The 20,493-nt window shown below is 38.7% G+C and overlaps 1 protein-coding gene across 4 annotated transcripts in view; it reads left to right on the forward strand.

Annotated features, from left to right (window-relative positions):
* The window catches only part of fbxw7 (F-box and WD repeat domain containing 7), a 346,930-nt gene that overhangs the window by 74,612 nt on the left and 251,825 nt on the right, over positions 1 to 20,493 (forward strand). The window contains exon 1 of one of the 4 annotated variants that reach the window (XM_061923040.2): positions 6,507 to 6,825. The exons of 2 other annotated variants lie outside the window; for them this stretch is intronic. In XM_061923040.2, the coding sequence (XP_061779024.2) occupies positions 6,673 to 6,825 (153 nt within the window). In that variant the 5' untranslated portion in view covers positions 6,507 to 6,672. Of the gene's footprint in view, positions 1 to 6,506; positions 6,826 to 20,493 lie in introns of those variants that run through there. One more of the 4 variants, XM_061923041.2, reaches the window with a different exon arrangement.

The raw sequence follows: 20,493 nt of genomic DNA on the forward strand, positions 1-20,493 counted from the left end.
TTTGCTTTAAAATGTACAAAAATAAAGATAAACATCCAATACAAAAAAGTGCGTATTTCCTTGAATTGGCGCCGGGTACCGTATTTTCCGCACCATAAGGCGCCCTGGGTTAAAAGCCGCGCCTTCAATGAACGGCATATTTCAAAACTTTGTCCACCTATAAGCCGCCCGGTGTTGTAAGCCGCATCTAACTGCGCTAAAGGAATGTCAAAAAAACAGTCAGATAGGTCAGTCAAACTTTAATAATATATTAAAAATGCGTGAAAAAAGCCACCCGGCCTCTTCGCGTAAACTTAAACTTACCTTAACCACTCGCTCATCTTTTCTTCATCCATCCCTTCGAGTTAGCTTTTATGATGACGCCGGCTGGAAAGGTCTCTTTTGGCAAGGTCTTCCTTTTGAATATCACCATGGGTGGAAGTTTCTGGCCATTAGCATGGCAAGCTAGAACCACAGTGAAGGATGACTTCTCATTCCCTGTGGTGCGAATATTCACCGTACGTGCTCCTGTTGTATCCACAGTGCGGTTCACAGGAATATCAGTTGCTGTGAAATAGTAATCCGTGTGCGGATGGAAAGATTGCGTCTTTTCATGAACCGGATCCCTGACGCTTAGTAGGAGCCATTTTGTGGTCTTTACAGATGTAAACACACAAAGGAAATGAAACATACCGGTACGGTAATATCCGCGCGCTTTTTCTTCTTCTACGCGGGCGGGTGGTTGCTTACAGTAGAAGAAGAAGCGCTTCCTGTTCAATGGGGGCGGGTGCTTACCTTGGCGGTTGCTTGCGTAGAAGAAGAAGCGCTTCCTGTTCTACCGGGAAAAAAGATGGCGGCTGTTTACCGAAGTTGCGAGATCGAAACTTTATGAAAATGAATCGTAATATTAATCCATATATAAAGCGCACCGGGTTATAAGGCGCACTGTCAGCTTTTGAGTAAATTTGTGGTTTTTAGGTGCGGCTAATAGTGCGGAAAATACGGTATATAGTATTCGCATGCCTCGAATTACTGCTGGGTCAAACTCGTTTCGCAAAATAATTAGCGCATGCTTGGCCTTACCGCCGGCTCAGGATTAACGCCGGATCAAACTCGTTTCGCAAAATATTAATTTTATTAGCGCATGTCTGGAATTTTCGCCAGGTCAAACTCGTTTCGCAAAATAATTAGCATATGTCTAGATCTTCCGCCGGGTCAAACTCGTCACGTCATGAGTGACACTTCACCTGTCATCATTTTCAAAATGGAGGAGGCTGATTTCAATCATTTGAGATCGCACAAAGGGAAGAAGATTAAGTAGGATTTAAGGTCCAAACTATTGAATATGCTAAAAAGAACAGTAAGCAGCTATGTTTTATTAATATACAGTAGCTGCGTGTGTCAAATATGAGTCATTAAATGACTCCCGCCTCCTGGTGGTAGAGGGCGCTAGTGATCCTTCTTGCGACTACTCGGCTGCAGAAGACCGGTGCTGCAGAAGAAGACAACAAGCCACAAGAGTGAGCAGCGATCGTTTGCTTGCACTTTTAACATGGAGGATTACATATCTAAAATAAAACAGTTTTCTAAACTGGACTTTCAATCGAAGCAGGATGTAATACTTAAAGGAATATCTCCATCGAGACAGAGAGACTTTTAAAACTGAAGAAAGATAAGGAAGACTTCTATAAACAAGTTATCGATGCTTTTGTTCAGAAGCAGCTGCGCATGGACTCATTTATAAGTAAAGGTAAGACCATAATAACGTTTTTTTTTAATTAAATGTGCTTTTCATGATGGTATCCTTACATCACTCAAATGTATAAACGCAGGCCTAAATTTACCCCACACCTTTTAGTAAGTGCAGGAGTGAGACGAGGTTTTAAATTAATTAGCGCCCTGGCGGCTATTCAAGGAAATACGGTATGCGACGCGTCGACGCACAAAAACGGCGTCGACGTATTTACGTAATCGATGACGTCGACTCGTCGTTTCGGCCTTATTTATTTTAAATTGCCTTTCAAATGTCTATTCTTGCTGTTGGCTTTTATCAAATACATTTCCCCCAAAAATGCGACTTATACTCCAGTGCGACTTATATATGTTTTTTTCCTTCTTTATTATGCATTTTTGGCCGGTGCGACTTATACTCTGGAGCGATTTATACTCTGGAAAATACGGTACCATTTACACAATGAGCCTTACTTTACGCTGGAGTGATTTCTACCAAGCATACTTGCTTTGTTGGTGTTGAAACATTACTATCAACATTACTTAAAGGGAGTGTGGCTTAGTCCGCCCTGAGTGCTGCTTGACTGATCGTATACGTGAGCCGCTGTTTAGTCTGAAACCAGACATGACGTCATGTGCATCAAAGGTATCACATTTTTTGTTATATTTGGGGGGGAGATTTTGAAAAGGTGGCGTGTGTGTTACGGCACAAATGAAAATTTGACAGCACAAATGTAGCACAAACAAATGACAGTGTTATTTTAATATTTTTCATGATAACAACTTGCTGTATCTTACTATTGCAACCATCTTTCTGCTTGCTTACGTTTAGCACAGTCAAAGCCTCAATCATGCGTTACATACTATACATTACCTTTTGCTCTATATTCATTTATATTATTATGTGTTGTCAACTTTGTACTTTTTTGTCATTGCCTGAAATAAATAAATAATGAATGAAAAAATGAATGAAAGCTTTTGGTAATGCTGCAAATGTCGTAGAGCAGGGGTGCTCACACTTTTTCTGCAGGCGAGCTACTTTTCAATTGATCAAGTCGTGGGGATCTACCTCATTCATATATATAATTTATATTTACTTATTTATGAAATATATGTTTTTAACAAGTTAAAGGTGTTTAATGATAATGCAAGCATGTTTAACCCATATAGTTAATATTGTTAATACATTAAAGGTGTTTAATGATAATACAAGTATGTTTAATATATATAGTTAATATTGTTAACAAGTTAAAGGTGTTTAAAGATAATGCAAGCATGTTTAACACATATAGTTAATATTGTTAACAAGTTAAAGGTGGTTAAAAATAATGCAAGCATGTTTAACACATATAGTTAATATTGTTAAAAAATTAAAGGTGTTTAATGATAATACAGGAATGTTTAACACATATAGTTAATATTGTTAATACATTAAAGGTGTTTAATGATAATACAAGTATGTTTAATATATATAGTTAATATTGTTAACAAGTTAAAGGTGTTTAAAGATAATGCAAGCATGTTTAACACATATAGTTAATATTGTTAACAAGTTAAAGGTGGTTAAAAATAATGCAAGCATGTTTAACACAAATAGTTAATATTGTTAACAACTTAAAGGTGGTTAAAGATAAAACAAGCATGTTTAACACATATAGTTAATATTGTTAACAAGTTAAAGGTGGTTAAAGATAATACAAGCATGTTTAACACATATAGTTAATATTGTTATCAAGTTAAAGGTGGTTAAAGATAATACAAGCATGTTTAACACACAAAGTTAATATTGTTAACAAGTTAAAGGTGGTTAAAGATAATACAAGCATGTTTAACACATATAGTTAATATTGTTAACAAGTTAAAGGTGGTTAAAAATAATGCAAGCATGTTTAACACAAATAGTTAATATCGTTAACAACTTAAAGGTGGTTAAAGATAAAACAAGCATGTTTAACACATATAGTTAATATTGTTAACAACTTAAAAGTGGTTAAAGATAATACAAGCATGTTTAACACATATAGTTAATATTGTTAACAAGTTAAAGGTGGTTAAAGATAATACAAGCATGTTTAACACATATAGTTAATATTGTTAACAAGTTAAAGGTGGTTAAAGATAATACAAGCATGTTTAACACATACAGATTCCTTTCTTTCATGAAGACAAGAATATAAGTTGGTGTATTAATAATAATAATAATACCTGGGATTTATATAGCGCTTTTCTAAGTACCCAAAGTCGCTTTACATGTAGAACCCATCATTCATTCACACCTGGTGGTGGTAAGCTACTTTCATAGCCACAGCTGCCCTGGGGTAGACTGACGGAAGCGTGGCTGCAATTTGCGCCAACGGCCCCTCCGACCACCACCTATCATTCATCATTCAATTCACCGGTGTGAGTGGCACCGGGGGCAAAGGGTGAAGTGTCCCGCCCAAGGACACAACAGCAGCGATTTTTGGATGGTAAGAGGCGGGGAGCGAACCTGCAACCCTCAGGTTTCTGGCACGGTTGCTCTACCCACTACGCCATGCCGCCCCATTACCTGATTCTGATGACTTGCATTGATAGGAATCAGACAGTGGTGATGATAACGTCCGCATTTTCGAATGGAGGAGAAAAAAAGTCCTCCTTTCTGTCCAATACCACATGAAAGTGGTTGGTTTTTGGCATCTTATTTGTCCAGCTTCCGTACTCCTTTGTATACACTTTACAAGAAATACATTGTCGGCAAACTCCGTAGCTTGCTAGCTTGTGCACGCCAGCTTTCTGAGACTCTTATTTTGGTAGCGCAGGCAGGATGAAGCAGAGCTTTTATTGTGCAACTGTGCAGTCGGTCTTTGGAGTTTTGACGACAGGTACGGCGCCAGAGTCTGTTGAAATAAAGTGTTTCTCGCCTTCCAGTCGGTAATTTTAATGAGCTGGCAGCAGCCAGCGTCATCTCAGAAGACCCTCGGGTGCCGTGAATGTCAATCAAGTGACCAAAGTGACGTCATAGTGAAGATTTATGATCGCTCATTTTTAGGACTACTTTTTTTAATGCCTGGCTGGTGATCGACTGACACACCCTCCGAGATCGACCGGTAGATCGCGATCGACGTAATGAGCACCCCTGTCGTAGAGGGAAAAGACCTACCGTATTTTCCGCACCATAAGGCGCCCTGGGTTATAAGCCGCGCCTTCAATGAACGGCATATTTCAAAACTTTGTCCACCTATAAGCCGCCCCGTGTTATAAGCCGCATCTAACTGCGCTAAAGGAATGTCAAAAAAACAGTCAAATAGGTCAGTCAAACTTTAATAATATATTAAAACCAGCGTGATGTGGGCGCGCATGGAATCGTATATCAACATGGACGGAGCTGCGTGAAAAAAGCCACCCGGCCTCTTCGCGTAAACTTACCTTAACCACTCGCTCATCTTTTCTTCATCCATCCCTTCGAGTTAGCTTTTATGATGACGCCGGCTGGAAAGGTCTCTTTTGGCAAGGTCTTCCTTTTGAATATCACCATGGGTGGAAGTTTCTGGCCATTAGCATGGCAAGCTAGAACCACAGTGAAGGATGACTTCTCATTCCCTGTGGTGCGAATATTCACCGTACGTGCTCCCGTTGTATCCACAGTGCGGTTCACAGGAATATCAAAAGTCAGTGGAACCTCGTCCATGTTGATAATGTTCTCTGGCCGGATCTTTTTTTCAGCTATCTTGTTTTTACAATATGCACGGAAAGTAGCCAGCTTTTCTTGAAAGTCTTTAGGCAGTTGCTGTGAAATAGTAGTCCGTGTGCGGATGGAGAGATTGCGTCTTTTCATGAACCGGAAACCTGTCGCCATTTTGTGGTCTTTACAGATGTAAACACACAAAGGAAATGAAACGTAATATCCGCGCGCTTCTTCTTCTTCTACGCGGGCGGGTGGTTGCTTACAGTAGAAGAAGAAGCGCTTCCTGTTCTATGGGGGCGGGTGCTTACCTTGGCGGTTGCTTGCGTAGAAGAAGAAGCACTTCCTCTTCTACGGGGAAAAAAGATGGCGGCTGTTTACCGTAGTTGCGAGACCGAAACTTTATGAAAATGAATCTTAATATTAATCCATATATAAAGCGCACCGGGTTAAAAGCCGCACTGTCAGCTTTTGAGTAAATTTGTGGTTTTTAGGTGCGGCTAATAGTGCGGAAAATACGGTAAGCCTTTTATTTTGAAGGCCAACATTTGTTGACCACACTATGGCGAGGATATTTTGGCCTTTTTGAAGCGTCCTCATTTTGTTTTGATGTGAAGGGATTACAGCGGTCCTCTCCGCAGCATTGTGTCCGCAGCGGCAGATTATCGCCGTAATCTTGCCCGCCGTGTTTGCGGGCTCTCCAAATAGTTACCTCGGACCCCTCCTCCACCGCGTTCTGGCGCACGCAAACCTAAGTGGCGTTGGATTTCTGCTATGATGACTCCACTACCCGCCCTTCGATTAATGGAAGCGTAGGAAGCTCAAATGTCATTTTCAGGGGAAGCACTTTTATCGGCAAGTTGGAGTAGCTCAGTCTGAGTGGAGCTGCCGCCGCTGGTGTGTGTGTGTGTGAGTGTGTGTGTGTGTGTGTGAGTGAGTGAACACACACATTGGTGGCCGCCTCATTGACGAGGACAGCATCCTCGGTGCACAGCAACTGAAAGCGGGTGGAGGGAGCAGATGGAAGTTGTGAGAGGCAGCAGCCGCATTCTTCTTTTGTCGTCTTCCCAACATCAGGCGGAAGTGTTTTGCCGAATCCAAACGTTCACATGGAAAGCAAAGCAAGGAAGAACTCCCTAAGTCTGGGTTTAAGTGGAAGTTTGCGGCCTGAAAAGCAACTCCGCCTCATCCACGTCAAGGATTTCCTGTGGAATATAATGCAAGAAAGGTGTCAGCATTGAGGACAACTGGCAAAGAACAGGAAGTGGCATCTTTTTCTCCCCCAAGCCCCCCTACCTTTGATGAGCAGGTCGATGTGCGGCTGCGGCTGCAGCATCATCTCTTCTCTGATGAAGAGACTGGGCCGTTCAGCGTGCTGCTCAGACCTCCTCTCTTGCAGCCACACTTCAGAGCAGCTGGAGCGGCTCGCCACCGGCGGCCGGCCTCGGACAAAGGTAACGGCCGCTTGTGTGTGCTCACCTTAGTACGGGGCGGACAAAGGAATACAGGCCCCAGGTTGCAAATTGCACAAAGGAGCCGTGGCCTTGTGCTTCTTGCGTGAAACAGTTCCTGAAGTCTAAGTGTTGCATCACTGTAATTGATTCCTTAATGGAAGCGGCTGCCTTGACAACAGCAGACTTCAAATCAGTCATTTAAAATGGATTACCTCAGCCTGGTTGCTGCACATTTCTTCGTCTTCTGGAGAAAGAAGTAACAGGCAAAACAAAGTGGCGGGTTTTTGTGCAGATGGGGAGCCACGTCCGAGGCGGGAGGGCCCCGTTTAGCTGCAAGCCAGATTGCTCCTGTCATGGTAGTTTCCAAAAGCACATATACTCTTGTGATTACCATTAGATCTCAGATCAGGAGAGAAATAGCATACCTGCCAACTACTCCGGTTTTCCCGTAATTAGTACGGTTTTCATCAACCTATTCCGGGTTACGGTTGCAGTGATAAAAAATACGGTTTTTCATTAATTAAAAAAAATATTTAAAAAAAAGTTTTATTCACGAAATCGCGTAACAACAATGACAATCGACACTGCTTCCCGTAACTTCCTTATCGAGCCATTCCGAATGCCATGCGCGAGGCTATTTATAGCACCGCTGCCAAGCACGAGGCACCAGTTGCCATTGTTTCCAAACGAGCGAACGATCATGGAATCAGCCGGAGAAAAATCGCAAACGAGTCTTAAACCGAAAAGAAAACTGCAGTCATTCCGTGAAGAATATTCAAAAGCCTATCCGGGAATAATTATCCGTTCCAAAAAGGGTGAAAACTACGCGAATTGCACCTTGTGCAGACAAGATTTTCCGATCGGACACGGAGGAATTAGCGATGTAAAAGACCACGTTGGGACAAAAAAACACAAGTCTAATGCCGTTGCTAGCGATACAAGTGGAAAACTTTCAACGTTTTTCGGATTTTAGCCACAAAAAGGTAATGACACCAATGTTATCTATTGGAATTGTTTAGTACTGTTATACTGTTAAAAGTGTTTATACTATTTATGCTTTCAAGTCCAAGTTGAAGAAATCTTGTTAAATGTTGACAGCATAACTACCAAAATACAGAAGTATGTCCTTAATATTTTTGCAGTGCTATTTCTGTTGAAAAGTTCAAATGATTACATTAGAGATGTGATGTGCCACTTTTCAAGTGTCTGATGGCTTAAATTCATTTTCATTCATTTTTCATATTTTGAATTCTTTTGAAAGGCTTACAAAAAAACTACATTTGAATTGTAATTCCATGCTATTGACAGGACTAATAATTTTAATGAAGTTAGCTTACCATGTTTACAGTATGATAATTGTGATAGAAATGTGAATTTTAGGCACAGAATATTTTTTACAATTGAACAAGGCAGTAGATTATACAAGCTTGGACAGAAAGTTAATAATGACACCAATTTTTTTTTAATGGAATTGTTTAGTACTGTTTTACCATTTGTTTACTGTAAAAAGTGTTTATACTGTTTATACTTTCAATTAACAAATTGAAGTCTTGTGAAAGGTTGACAGGATAACTGGCATTAACTGTCAAAATAATGTCAAACTATTGAAGTTAGCTTACAGAATAAACATGTCAATCAACCCATATGATTTTTGCTGTAATATTTTTGTTTTGAAAAGTCACTGTGACTGATAGAAAAGTGATGGTTTTAGCAACATTTTAACCTGTCTGAATGCTAATAATCATTTTGCGTCGGGGGGGCGAAGCCTGAACCCCCCACCAGGACTTTGTCCTGGACCTACCGGGTCCTGCGGCCCCTGGACCCTGGCTACTAGGTTTTTCTGATTTCAAAAGTTGGCAGGTATGAAATAGGTTGTCAAAGGCAGTTGCATGGCAACTATGCAAAGAAGGTGTTCGATTGACCTGAAGTCATTTTTGACTTCTTTGTCTGACCTGTCACAGAAAAAGTCTTTGATATGACTCGCCCTGGGCCAGTATTTGATAAGTCAATTAACTGAATGATACATGAAAATGCACTCGGTAACTATTCCAGCGTCGATGCGTTGTTACGGGTTACAAGTGCGGTCACTCTTATGCATGGCTTTCAGCAGCTGCGAGGGTTTGCACGACATGCACACAAACGGTAATAATAAAGCTCCCGAAACATCATTCCTCAATCTACATTTGCATACACACATTACTGTCTAAACCAGGGGTGCTCACACTTTTTCTGCAGGCGAGCTACTTTTCAATTGATCAAGTCGTGGGGATCTACCTCATTCATATATATCATTTATATTTACTTATTTATGAAATATATGTTTTTGTTAACAAGTTAAAGGTGTTTAATGATAATGCAAGCATGTTTAACACATATAGTTAATATTGTTAATACATTAAAGGTGTTTAATGATAATACAAGTATGTTTAATACATATAGTTAATATTGTTAACAAGTTAAAGGTGTTTAATGATAATACAAGTATGTTTAATACATATAGTTAATATTGTTAACAAGTTAAAGGTGGTTAAAAATAATACAAGCATGTTTAACACAAATAGTTAATATTGTTAACAACTTAAAGGTGGTTAAAGATAAAACAAGCATGTTTAACACATATAGTTAATATTGTTAACAACTTAAAGGTGGTTAAAGATAAAACAAGCATGTTTAACGCATATAGTTAATATTGTTAACAACTTAAAGGTGTTTAATGATAATACAAGCATGTTTAACACATATAGTTAATATTGTTAACAACTTAAAGGTGGTTAAAGATAATACAAGCATGTTTAACACATATAGTTAATATTGTTAACAAGTTAAAGGTGGTTAAAGATAATACAAGCATGTTTAACACATATAGTTAATATTGTTAACAAGTTAAAGGTGGTTAAAGATAATACAAGCATGTTTAACACATATAGATTCCTTTCTTTCATGAAGACAAGAATATAAGTTGGTGTATTACCTGATTGTGATGACTTGCATTGATTGTAATCAGACAGTGGTGATGATAACGTCCGCATTTTCGAATGGAGGAGAAAAAAAGTCCTCCTTTCTGTCCAATACTACATGAAAGTGGTTGGTTTTTGGCATCTTATTTGTCCAGCTTCCGTACTCCTTTGTATACACTTTACAAGAAATACATTGTCGGCAAACTCCGTAGCTTGCTAGCTTGTGCACGCCAGCTTTCTGAGACTCTTATTTTGGTAGCGCAGGCAGGATGAAGCAGAGCTTTTATTGTGCAACTGTGCAGTCGGTCTTTGGAGTTTTGACGACAGGTACGGCGCCAGAGTCTGTTGAAATAAAGTGTTTCTCGCCTTCCAGTCGGTAATTTTAATGAGCTGCCAGCAGCCAGCGTCATCTCAGAAGACCCTCGGGTGCCGTGAATGTCAATCAAGTGACGAAAGTGACGTCATAGTGAAGATTTATGATCGCTCATTTCTAGGACTATTTTTTTAATGCCTGGCTGGTGATCGACTGACACACCCTCCGAGATCGACCGGTAGATCGCGATCGACGTAATGAGCACCCCTGGTCTAAACTACTGAGTTACAGTATTCACATTGAAGATAACAACAGTACAGGCCAACAGTTAGGACACACCTTCTCCTCATTCAATGTGTTTTCTTTATTTTCAGGACTATTTACATTGTAGATCGTCACATCAAAACTATGAATGAACACATGTGGAGTTACCGTATTTTTCAGACTATAAGTCACCGTTTTTTTCATAGTTTGGCCGGGGGTGCGACTTATACTCAGGAGCGACTTATGTGTGAAATGATCAGTGTTGGGTTAGTTACTGAAAAACAGTAACTAGTTATAGTTACTAGTTACTTCATTTCAAAAGTAACTCAGTTACTTACACCAAAAAGTAATGCGTTACTGTGAAAAGTAACTTTTTAGTTACTTCTTTTTTTCTTCTTTTTTTTTTTAAAGCTCCAATTAATGCCCTTTTAGCCTTCATTTCAGTACTGTTATTGCACTGGAGAATAATACAATGTGTTCATCAACTTGACATGCATTTGCATCACTGAACTCTGCTAAGCAATGTGCTCTACATACAACACACAAAGACAAAGATATGTTTCAAAGGGCAATTTGTTTCTCGCCAGAACAAATTGACAAAACTATTTTAATTAGCTGCAACATAACATACATAAGTAACAAACAGCATAATAACAGCATAGCTGTAAAGCAAGAAAGGCACACACTACATACACAAAGCCTAACCAGGCGTTTTTTCCTCAAGAAATTCTGACACAAAATCATGTCTGAAGCCCAGAACACTCTACACATTTCCCCAGTTTTAGTTTAGAGATAAGGAACGATTGGCCTGGCCCACTAGGATCCCTCTTTATGTTTGTGAACTTTATCGTCTATACATTTAGAGTGATGCGTTTACAGCCACACAAAAAGTCGGACAACTCCAACACCACACATAAAGTGTAATTCCAGGTCGTTACTCTATGATTTACCAATCAAATGTGTGCCTATTCTAGTGTCATTTATTAGGAATCTTAATTTATAAATATTAATCATTAAATGCTGTTAATATATTAAATACATACTAATAAAAATATATTTTTTACAAACAGGAAGTTGCAGGAATGTACACATGATCCCCTGCTTACATCTCATTGTGCAACATGTGAATGTTTTAATGGGAACTAAATGCAATGTCTGAAAGGGGTACAAACTATTTCCAAAGCAGGACCTCCACCCAGACAAACAATACAAGTACACAGTTCATGAAAAACAATATTTGTTGTTATTGTCATTGTAAGTGGGCCTAAACACTTGTTAAAAATGGAAATGACTGCTGTCATTTGATTCTAATAATAAGAGAATGTTGTCTGTCTTATCTGTGTTGGCCCTGCGATGGGTGGGGACTTTTCCAGGGTGTACCCAGCCTTCCGCCAGAATGCAGCTGAGATAGGCTCCAGCGACCCCGAAAGGGACAAGCGGTAGAAAATGGATGGATGGATGGAGATGGAACTTGTTATTTAGTGAGGTTTGGGACAGGTGTGCTGCTGGTGTAGCCACAGTGTGCACGTCTGATGTTGCTCACATGGACTCCACTGAATGCTCAGGGAGTTTTTGCGTTTGGTCACACACATGAACAATTAGAGGGAACATTGATTGACAGAGTGTGTGTACCTTCAGTGCTGAAGTGGCATCAGAGTCTCTATCTCTCTTTACTATCTCTCTTTACGTCCCACTGGGGTGAGTTTTTCCTTGCCCGTATGTGGGCTTTGTACCGAGGATGTCGTTGTGGCTTGTGCAGCCCTTTGAGACACTTGTGATTTAGGGCTATATAAATAAAGATTGATTGATTGATTGATTGATTGACTAGCTTCGTGGAAGCATGTTGCTTATGTAGCTTGTTTCAGCAGATTTGAATTGCTGTTTTGGGCAGTAGATGGCATCTTTGATCCAAAGCACAATTTACATTTAACTAAAATTTATTTTCTTTGTGCTCGACAAAAGAAAAGTCGTGAAAATATCTCCATGTTAGCAAACTCGACTTCTGGCTCCGCCATGATCAGACACGCCCCCCCCCCCTCGCTCCCCACACTCACACTCAGACACACCCACACAGAGCGCATGTCTCTCTCTCTTCTCCGGCTTGTGACACAAGAAGAACCAGAACGATGACACAGCAGCGCTCCGATAAAACACACTTTATACTACATAAAAAGTAACGTAAAATAACGCAGTAACGCATCATGTAGTAACGGTAACTGAGTTACTGAATATAAAAAATAACGCGTTAGATTACTAGTTACCGCCGAAACTAACGGCGTTACAGTAACGCGTTAGTCCCAACACTGGAAATGATTAACACTACCGTAAAATATCAAATAATATTATTGATCTCATTGACGTAAGAGACTAGACGTATAAGATTTCATGGGATTTAGCGATTAGGAGTGACAGATTGTTTGGTAAACGTATAGCATGTTCTATATGTTATAGTTATTTGAATGACTCTTACCATAATATGTTACGTTAACATACCAGTTGGTTATTTATGCCTCATATAACGTACACTTATTCAGCCTGTTGTTCACTATTCTTTATTCATTTTAAATTGCCTTTCAAATGTCTATTCTTGGTGTTGGCTTTTATCAAATACATTTCCCCCAAAATGCGACTTATACTCCAGTGCGACTTATATATGTTTTTTTCCTTCTTTATTATGCATTTTCGGCCTGTGCGACTTATACTCAGGAGCGACTTATACTCCGAAAAATACGGTATGTACTTAACAAAAAAAGGTAAAATGACTGAAAACATGTTTTATATTCTAGTTTCTTCAAAATAGCCACCCTTTGCTGTGATTACTGCTTTGCACACTCTTGGCATTCTCTCCATGAGCTTCATGCACAGCTGTGAAGTGAAAACCATTTCAGGTGACTACCTTTTGAAGCTCATGGAGAGAATGCCAAGAGTGTGCAAAGCAGTAATCAGAACAAAGGGTGGCTATTTTGAAGAAACTAGAATATAAAACATGTTTTCACCTTTTTTTTGTTAAGTACATAACTCCACATGTGTTCATTCCTGGTTTTGATGTGACAATCTACAATGTAAATAGTCATGAAAATAAAGAAAACTCATTGAATCAGAAGGTGTGTCCAAACTTTTGGCCTGTACTGTACATACAAACGGAGATGTGTTCAACAGGAAGTGAACTCCCTTGACGTCACATAAAGCGCAAGTGAAAACTAACATTCTAAAACGTTTACAAAGTAAAATGGAAGAAGATAAACATATTTAAACACACAAATACAAAATGATACGGCTCTTATGAAGCCAGAACAATATTTAATGTTTCCTCTTGCCAAAAAAAGATATATTGTGTGGCTATTTATTTTAGTTATTAAAAAAATACAACTTGGTTAAAAGATTTTAGTGTGTGCAGAAGTACTTTTGGAGTACATTCAACAATACTGCAATAATAATGGTAACTGAGATCAATTTATTTATTGTTTTGGGTGTGTATATTTCAGGGATCTCTACCCCCCTCAACAAGGACAGAACCTATTTTATTGCTGTTGGTTGTAATTTATATTCAAGCGCAAAATGTTTCAAAATGGGTATTTAATTTTTATTATTTGTTTGTTTGATTTAACTTGATGTTTAAAAGTTTACATTCCAATTACAATGTTTAAAGTATATGAGAGAAAACAATATTACGGCTACTCTTATTATTTTTTATTATTATGTATTATTTAAAGTGAAGTGAATTATATTTATATAGCGCTTTTTTCGAGAGACTGAAAGTGCTTGAAACCCATTATTTCCATCTTCAAGCTACTTCTAAACTAGTGTGGGTGGCACTGGGAGCTGGTGGGTAAAGTGCCTTGCCCAAGGACACAACGGCAGTGACTAGGATGGTGGTATGTCAGGTTCAAACACTGATGACATCTATTAAACAGACAAGAAGCAAGGAATCATGCAGAGACAGAGTTCAATTTGGCTCAATGGCGAGAGACGTTTTGGGCTGTACTCTAGTTACAGTTCCAACCTACGCTCTAAGGTACAGCCCACGTGCTCCTCTATTTATTTGGGAGGTCCCTGGTTACATCACTGAGGCTGCTGCCGAAGGAAGGGGGGTGTTTTTCAGCAGCCCCAGTTAGACACAATATATGATTATTCAGAAATGGAAATGTGCTGACACTCGTGATATCGCCCCGTCTCTGCTTTGTCTGCGTCACGGTACTCAATGTTCACCCTTGGCAGTCAGCAGACCGGGTCTGGAAACAAACACTGATAGATTGCGAGTTGTCCCTTTGCACAGATAGAAAAGTACAACTTCAGCACAATTGATAATAACTATAGCAACGGCCTTTAAGCATAAGAGTTGTGTGATAACTTATACATAATTATTAAAAGCGGGCTCAAACCTGAAACCCTCAACAATCCAAGCCACGCCGCTCCGTCCGCCTTTTAATCAGTGGTTAATTTGGTGTGAGAAAAATGTTGACAATAATATCGTTTGTTGGCAGTAATTTGTAGGTCAATGTATTGTGTATTTTGGTATGCGCCCAGGCCGAGATACGACACACGAGACCTAACTGGAAGTGAAAATATGTAAGGTGTGGGAACGTTTCCTCTTATTCTTATGATTACCTTGCTCATTTTGCAAAGCAGGTCTTGTTTTCATGACACTACATCTGTGATACGGGAGCATTTTAAAGCAGAAGGATGTAAGACCATCTGGAGGATGCGGTCTCAACTCTGCAAGATAGTTACCTTGCTAGCTGGCTCACAAGTGTGAGACCAAGCTGGGTGAAAAATAGATTTAGCTATCATTTTAGCCGAAGTCCGCCAGCTAAACTTTGACTAAATCAATTCAAATACTTTTTGAAGCAGCGCAATTAGGAAATAAACAACAACAAATGAGTCAATCACACACACACTTTTTAGGTACCAATTGTTTCGTTTTGGACCAGTTGTTCCTCCCAGGGAATTCAAGTCACAAGTCGTTCCCAAGCTCTTTACGACACTTAAAGCTGAGTAGAAAAACCACCAGAGACAGAATAGGTATTTTGTAATATATTTGCAAAGCTTTGCATATATACATTGAGACCAGTCCAGCATAGAACATTCACTCGCGCCGCTAAGATGGTCTGCCCCCCGAAAAACCCTCTCCTCTCTTAAGTCCCTGGCAGTCATGTTTCTCTAGCCAAAACAAATGTCCATTATCTCTCTCTCTAACATTCCTCACTTCAAGGTTAAGCACACAGTTTTGCAGACAACCAAAAGACCACATTTTGGAAGAAAAACACTAGCTGTTTTGTAATATGAAAAGAAGTAACACTTAAATTCGGATATATGTAAATATCTGCCTCCGACACAATGCAGCAATATCATATACGATTAAACATATAATCTATTAGATGAAGCTAAAATGTAAGAAAAAATTACTAAAATGTTAGGAATGTATCAATGATACAGTTCTATACATGGAGTCTATTAGGGTTGTCCCGTGACAAATATTTTGGTACCGGTACCAAAATGTATTTCGATACTTTTCTAAATAAAAGATGCCACAAAAAAATTGCATTATTGGCTTTATTTTGACAACATGAAATATCTGTTTCTTATTGCAATCGAAGAACAATTTAGTCCTTAAATAAAATAGTGAACATACTAGACAACTTGTCTTTTAGTAGTAAGTAAACAAACAAAGACTCCTAATTAGTCTGCAGTAACATATTGTGTCATTTATACACCTATTATTTTGTACACATTATGAGGGACAAACTGTAAAAATGTATTATTAATGTACTTGTTCATTTACTGTTAATATCGGCTTACTTTCTCTTTTAACATGTTCTATCTACACTTCTGTTAAAATGTAATAATCACTTATTCTTCTCTTCTTTGATACTTGACATTAGTTTTGGATGAAACCACACATTTAGGTATGGATCCGATACCAAGTAGTTACAGGATCATACATTGGTCATAATTTAAGTCCTCATGTGTCCAGGGACGTATTTACTGACTTTATAAACATAATATGAATTTAAAAGAAAAAAGATTTTGTGACGATAAAAAATATCGATGTAATCATAGTAGTATCCACTAGATACGCTCTTGTACTTGGTATCATTACAGTGGATGTCAGGTGTAGATCCACCCATGGTGTTTGTTTACATTGTGACGGCGGTGAGCTATTGTATCCTCCTACGGTGTGTAGTGAAGCATGTTTAGCTATTCCTCGTCCTCCAGTGATAATGGTACTTGTAGGAAACTTACTTTATTTGTCCCCATGGAGGCGAGGATTAGTGATTTAGAAGTAGCTAGAACACTGCCGATTGTGGATGGACATTAGCCGCCAGCTAGCTAGCCATGTCTTAAAGCACCTCTTCCTGAGGGTGTTTCAGTGTTATAACTTCACCTTTATCTTTACTTTTTACACCAAAATGCGTCCATTCTCCCTTTTCTGTCTACACCAGGGGTGCTCACACTTTTTCTGCAGGCGAGCTACTTTTCAATTGATCAAGTCGTGTGGATCTACCTCATTCATATATATAATAATAATAATAATAATAATAATAATATATATATTTACTTATTTATGAAATATATGTTTTTGTTAACAAGTTAAAGGTGTTTAATGATAATGCAAGCATGTTTAACACATATAGTTAATATTGTTAATAAATTAAAGGTGTTTAATGATAATACAAGCATGTTTAACACATATAGTTAATATTGTTAATAAATTAAAGGTGTTTAATGATAATACAAGTATGTTTAATACATATAGTTAATATTGTTAACAAGTAAAAGGTGTTTAAAGATAATGAAAGCATGTTTAACACGTATAGTTAATATTGTTAATAAATTAAAGGTGTTTAATGATAATACACACATGTTTAATACATATAGTTAATATTGTTAACAACTTAAAGGTGTTTAAAGATAATACAAGCATGTTTAACACATATAGTTAATATTGTTAATAAGTTAAAGGTGTTTAAAGATAATACAAGCATGTTTAACACATAGATTCCTTTCTTTCATGAAGACAAGAATATAAGTTGGTGTATTACCTGATTGTGATGACTTGCATTGATTGGAATCAGACAGTGGTGCTGATAATGTCCGCATTTTCGAATGGAGGAGAAAAAAAGTCCTCCATTCTGTCCAATACCACATGAAAGTGGTTGGTTTTTGGCATCTTATTTGTCCAGCTTCCGTACTCCTTTGTATACACTTTACAAGAAATACATTGTCGGCAAATTCCGTAGCTTGCTAGCTTGTGCACGCCAGCTTTCTGAGACTCTTATTTTGGTAGCGCAGGCAGGATGAAGCAGAGCTTTTATTGTGCAACTGTGCAGTCCGTCTTTGGAGTTTTGACGACAGGTACGGCGCCAGAGTCTGTTGAAATAAAGTGTTTCTCGCCTTCCAGTCGGTAATTTTAATGAGCTGGCAGCAGCCAGCGTCATCTCAGAAGACCCTCGGGTGCCGTGAATGTCAATCAAGTGACGAAAGTGACGTCATAGTGAAGATTTATGATCGCTCATTTTTAGGACTATTTTTTTAATGCCTGGCTGGTGATCGACTGACACACCCTCCGAGATCGACCGGTAGCTCGCGATCGACGTAATGAGCACCCCTGGTCTACACACTGTGTATGCTTGTAAGTACTCTGTGTGTGTGTGTGCGCTGCCGAACATGCTCCTCTGCTCGTAAAACCAACATTATCACGATGTGACGACGACACGTATTGCCTGTAAAAAAAAAGAGAAAGAAAACAAGGCGAACCAATATTTTTTCAAACAGAGTATAGTACCGTTTTTGATTCATTAGTACCGCGATACTATACTAGTACCGGAATACCGTACAACCCTAGATTCTATTAGATTGCTATTAGAGTTAATAATCAATGATATACCACTGTGCAGCTTTTTAAACACATCATCACAAAATGCTTGTTTCTTTTTCAGAGTTAGTTGTGTTTGTTTTTAATCTCACAGTGATCGTATATTATACAGCCAACGTTGAGATGTCTTCCACTAAGTCAGTCCTTCTCAAATATCTGGGGGGCGCAGTGCGATGCCAGGGGGCGCACTTAGGCAGAGGTGGGTAGAGTAGCCAGAAATTGTACTCAAGTAAGAGTACTGTTACTTTAGAGATTTATTACTCAAGTAAAAGTAAGGAGTAGTCACCCAAATATTTACTTGAGTAAAAGTAAAAAGTATGTTGTGAAAAAACTACTCAAGTACTGAGTAACTGATGAGTAACATACACACACATATCATATATATATATATATATATATATATATATATATATATATATATATATATATATATATATATATATATATATATACAGGTAAAAGCCAGTAAATTAGAATATTTTGAAAAACTTGATTTATTTCAGTAATTGCATTCAAAAGGTGTAACTTGTACATTATATTTATTCATTGCACACAGACTGATGCATTCAAATGTTTATTTCATTTAATTTTGATGATTTGAAGTGGCAACAAATGAAAATCCAAAATTCCGTGTGTCACAAAATTAGAATATTACTTAAGGCTAATACAAAAAAGGGATTTTTAGAAATGTTGGCCAACTGAAAAGTATGAAAATGAAAAATATGAGCATGTACAATACTCAATACTTGGTTGGAGCTCCTTTTGCCTCAATTACTGCGTTAATGCGGCGTGGCATGGAGTCGATGAGTTTCTGGCACTGCTCAGGTGTTATGAGAGCCCAGGTTGCTCTGATAGTGGCCTTCAACTCTTCTGCGTTTTTGGGTCTGGCATTCTGCATCTTCCTTTTCACAATACCCCACATATTTTCTATGGGGCTAAGGTCAGGGGAGTTGGGGGGCCAATTTAGAACAGAAATACCATGGTCCGTAAACCAGGCACGGGTAGATTTTGCGCTGTGTGCAGGCGCCAAGTCCTGTTGGAACTTGAAATCTCCATCTCCATAGAGCAGGTCAGCAGCAGGAAGCATGAAGTGCTCTAAAACTTGCTGGTAGACGGCTGCGTTGACCCTGGATCTCAGGAAACAGAGTGGACCGACACCAGCAGATGACATGGCACCCCAAACCATCACTGATGGTGGAAACTTTACACTAGACTTCAGGCAACGTGGATCCTGTGCCTCTCCTGTCTTCCTCCAGACTCTGGGACCTCGATTTCCAAAGGAAATGCAAAATTTGCATGGTTGGGTGATGGTTTGGGGTGCCATGTCATCTGCTGGTGTCGGTCCACTCTGTTTCCTGAGATCCAGGGTCAACGCAGCCGTCTACCAGCAAGTTTTAGAGCACTTCATGCTTCCTGCTGCTGACCTGCTCTATGGAGATGGAGATTTCAAGTTCCAACAGGACTTGGCGCCTGCACACAGCGCAAAATCTACCCGTGCCTGGTTTACGGACCATGGTATTTCTGTTCTAAATTGGCCCGCCAACTCCCCTGACCTTAGCCCCATAGAAAATCTGTGGGGTATTGTGAAAAGGAAGATGCAGAATGCCAGACCCAAAAACGCAGAAGAGTTGAAGGCCACTATCAGAGCAACCTGGGCTCTCATAACACCTGAGCAGTGCCAGAAACTCATCGACTCCATGCCACGCTGCATTAACGCAGTAATTGAGGCAAAAGGAGCTCCAACCAAGTATTGAGTATTGTACATGCTCATATTTTTCATTTTCATACTTTTCAGTTGGCCAACATTTCTAAAAATCCCTTTTTTGTATTAGCCTTAAGTAATATTCTAATTTTGTGACACACGGAATTTTGGATTTTCATTTGTTGCCACTTCAAATCATCAAAATTAAATGAAATAAACATTTGAATGCATCAGTCTGTGTGCAATGAATAAATATAATGTACAAGTTACACCTTTTGAATGCAATTACTGAAATAAATCAAGTTTTTCAAAATATTCTAATTTACTGGCTTTTACCTGTATATATATATATACATACATACATTGATATATACAGTATATAATTTATATTTATTTATTTTGCCGCTTTTGTTTACATGTTAAAGGTGTTTTAATGAATATACATGCATGTTTAACACATATAGATTCCTTTCTTTCATGAAGACAAGAATATAAGTTGGTGTATTACCTGATTCTGATGACTTGCATTGATTGTAATCAGACAGTAGTGATGATA

Source organism: Nerophis lumbriciformis, linkage group LG27, assembly GCF_033978685.3.
Source record: "Nerophis lumbriciformis linkage group LG27, RoL_Nlum_v2.1, whole genome shotgun sequence".
Lineage (NCBI taxonomy): Eukaryota > Metazoa > Chordata > Actinopteri > Syngnathiformes > Syngnathidae > Nerophis > Nerophis lumbriciformis.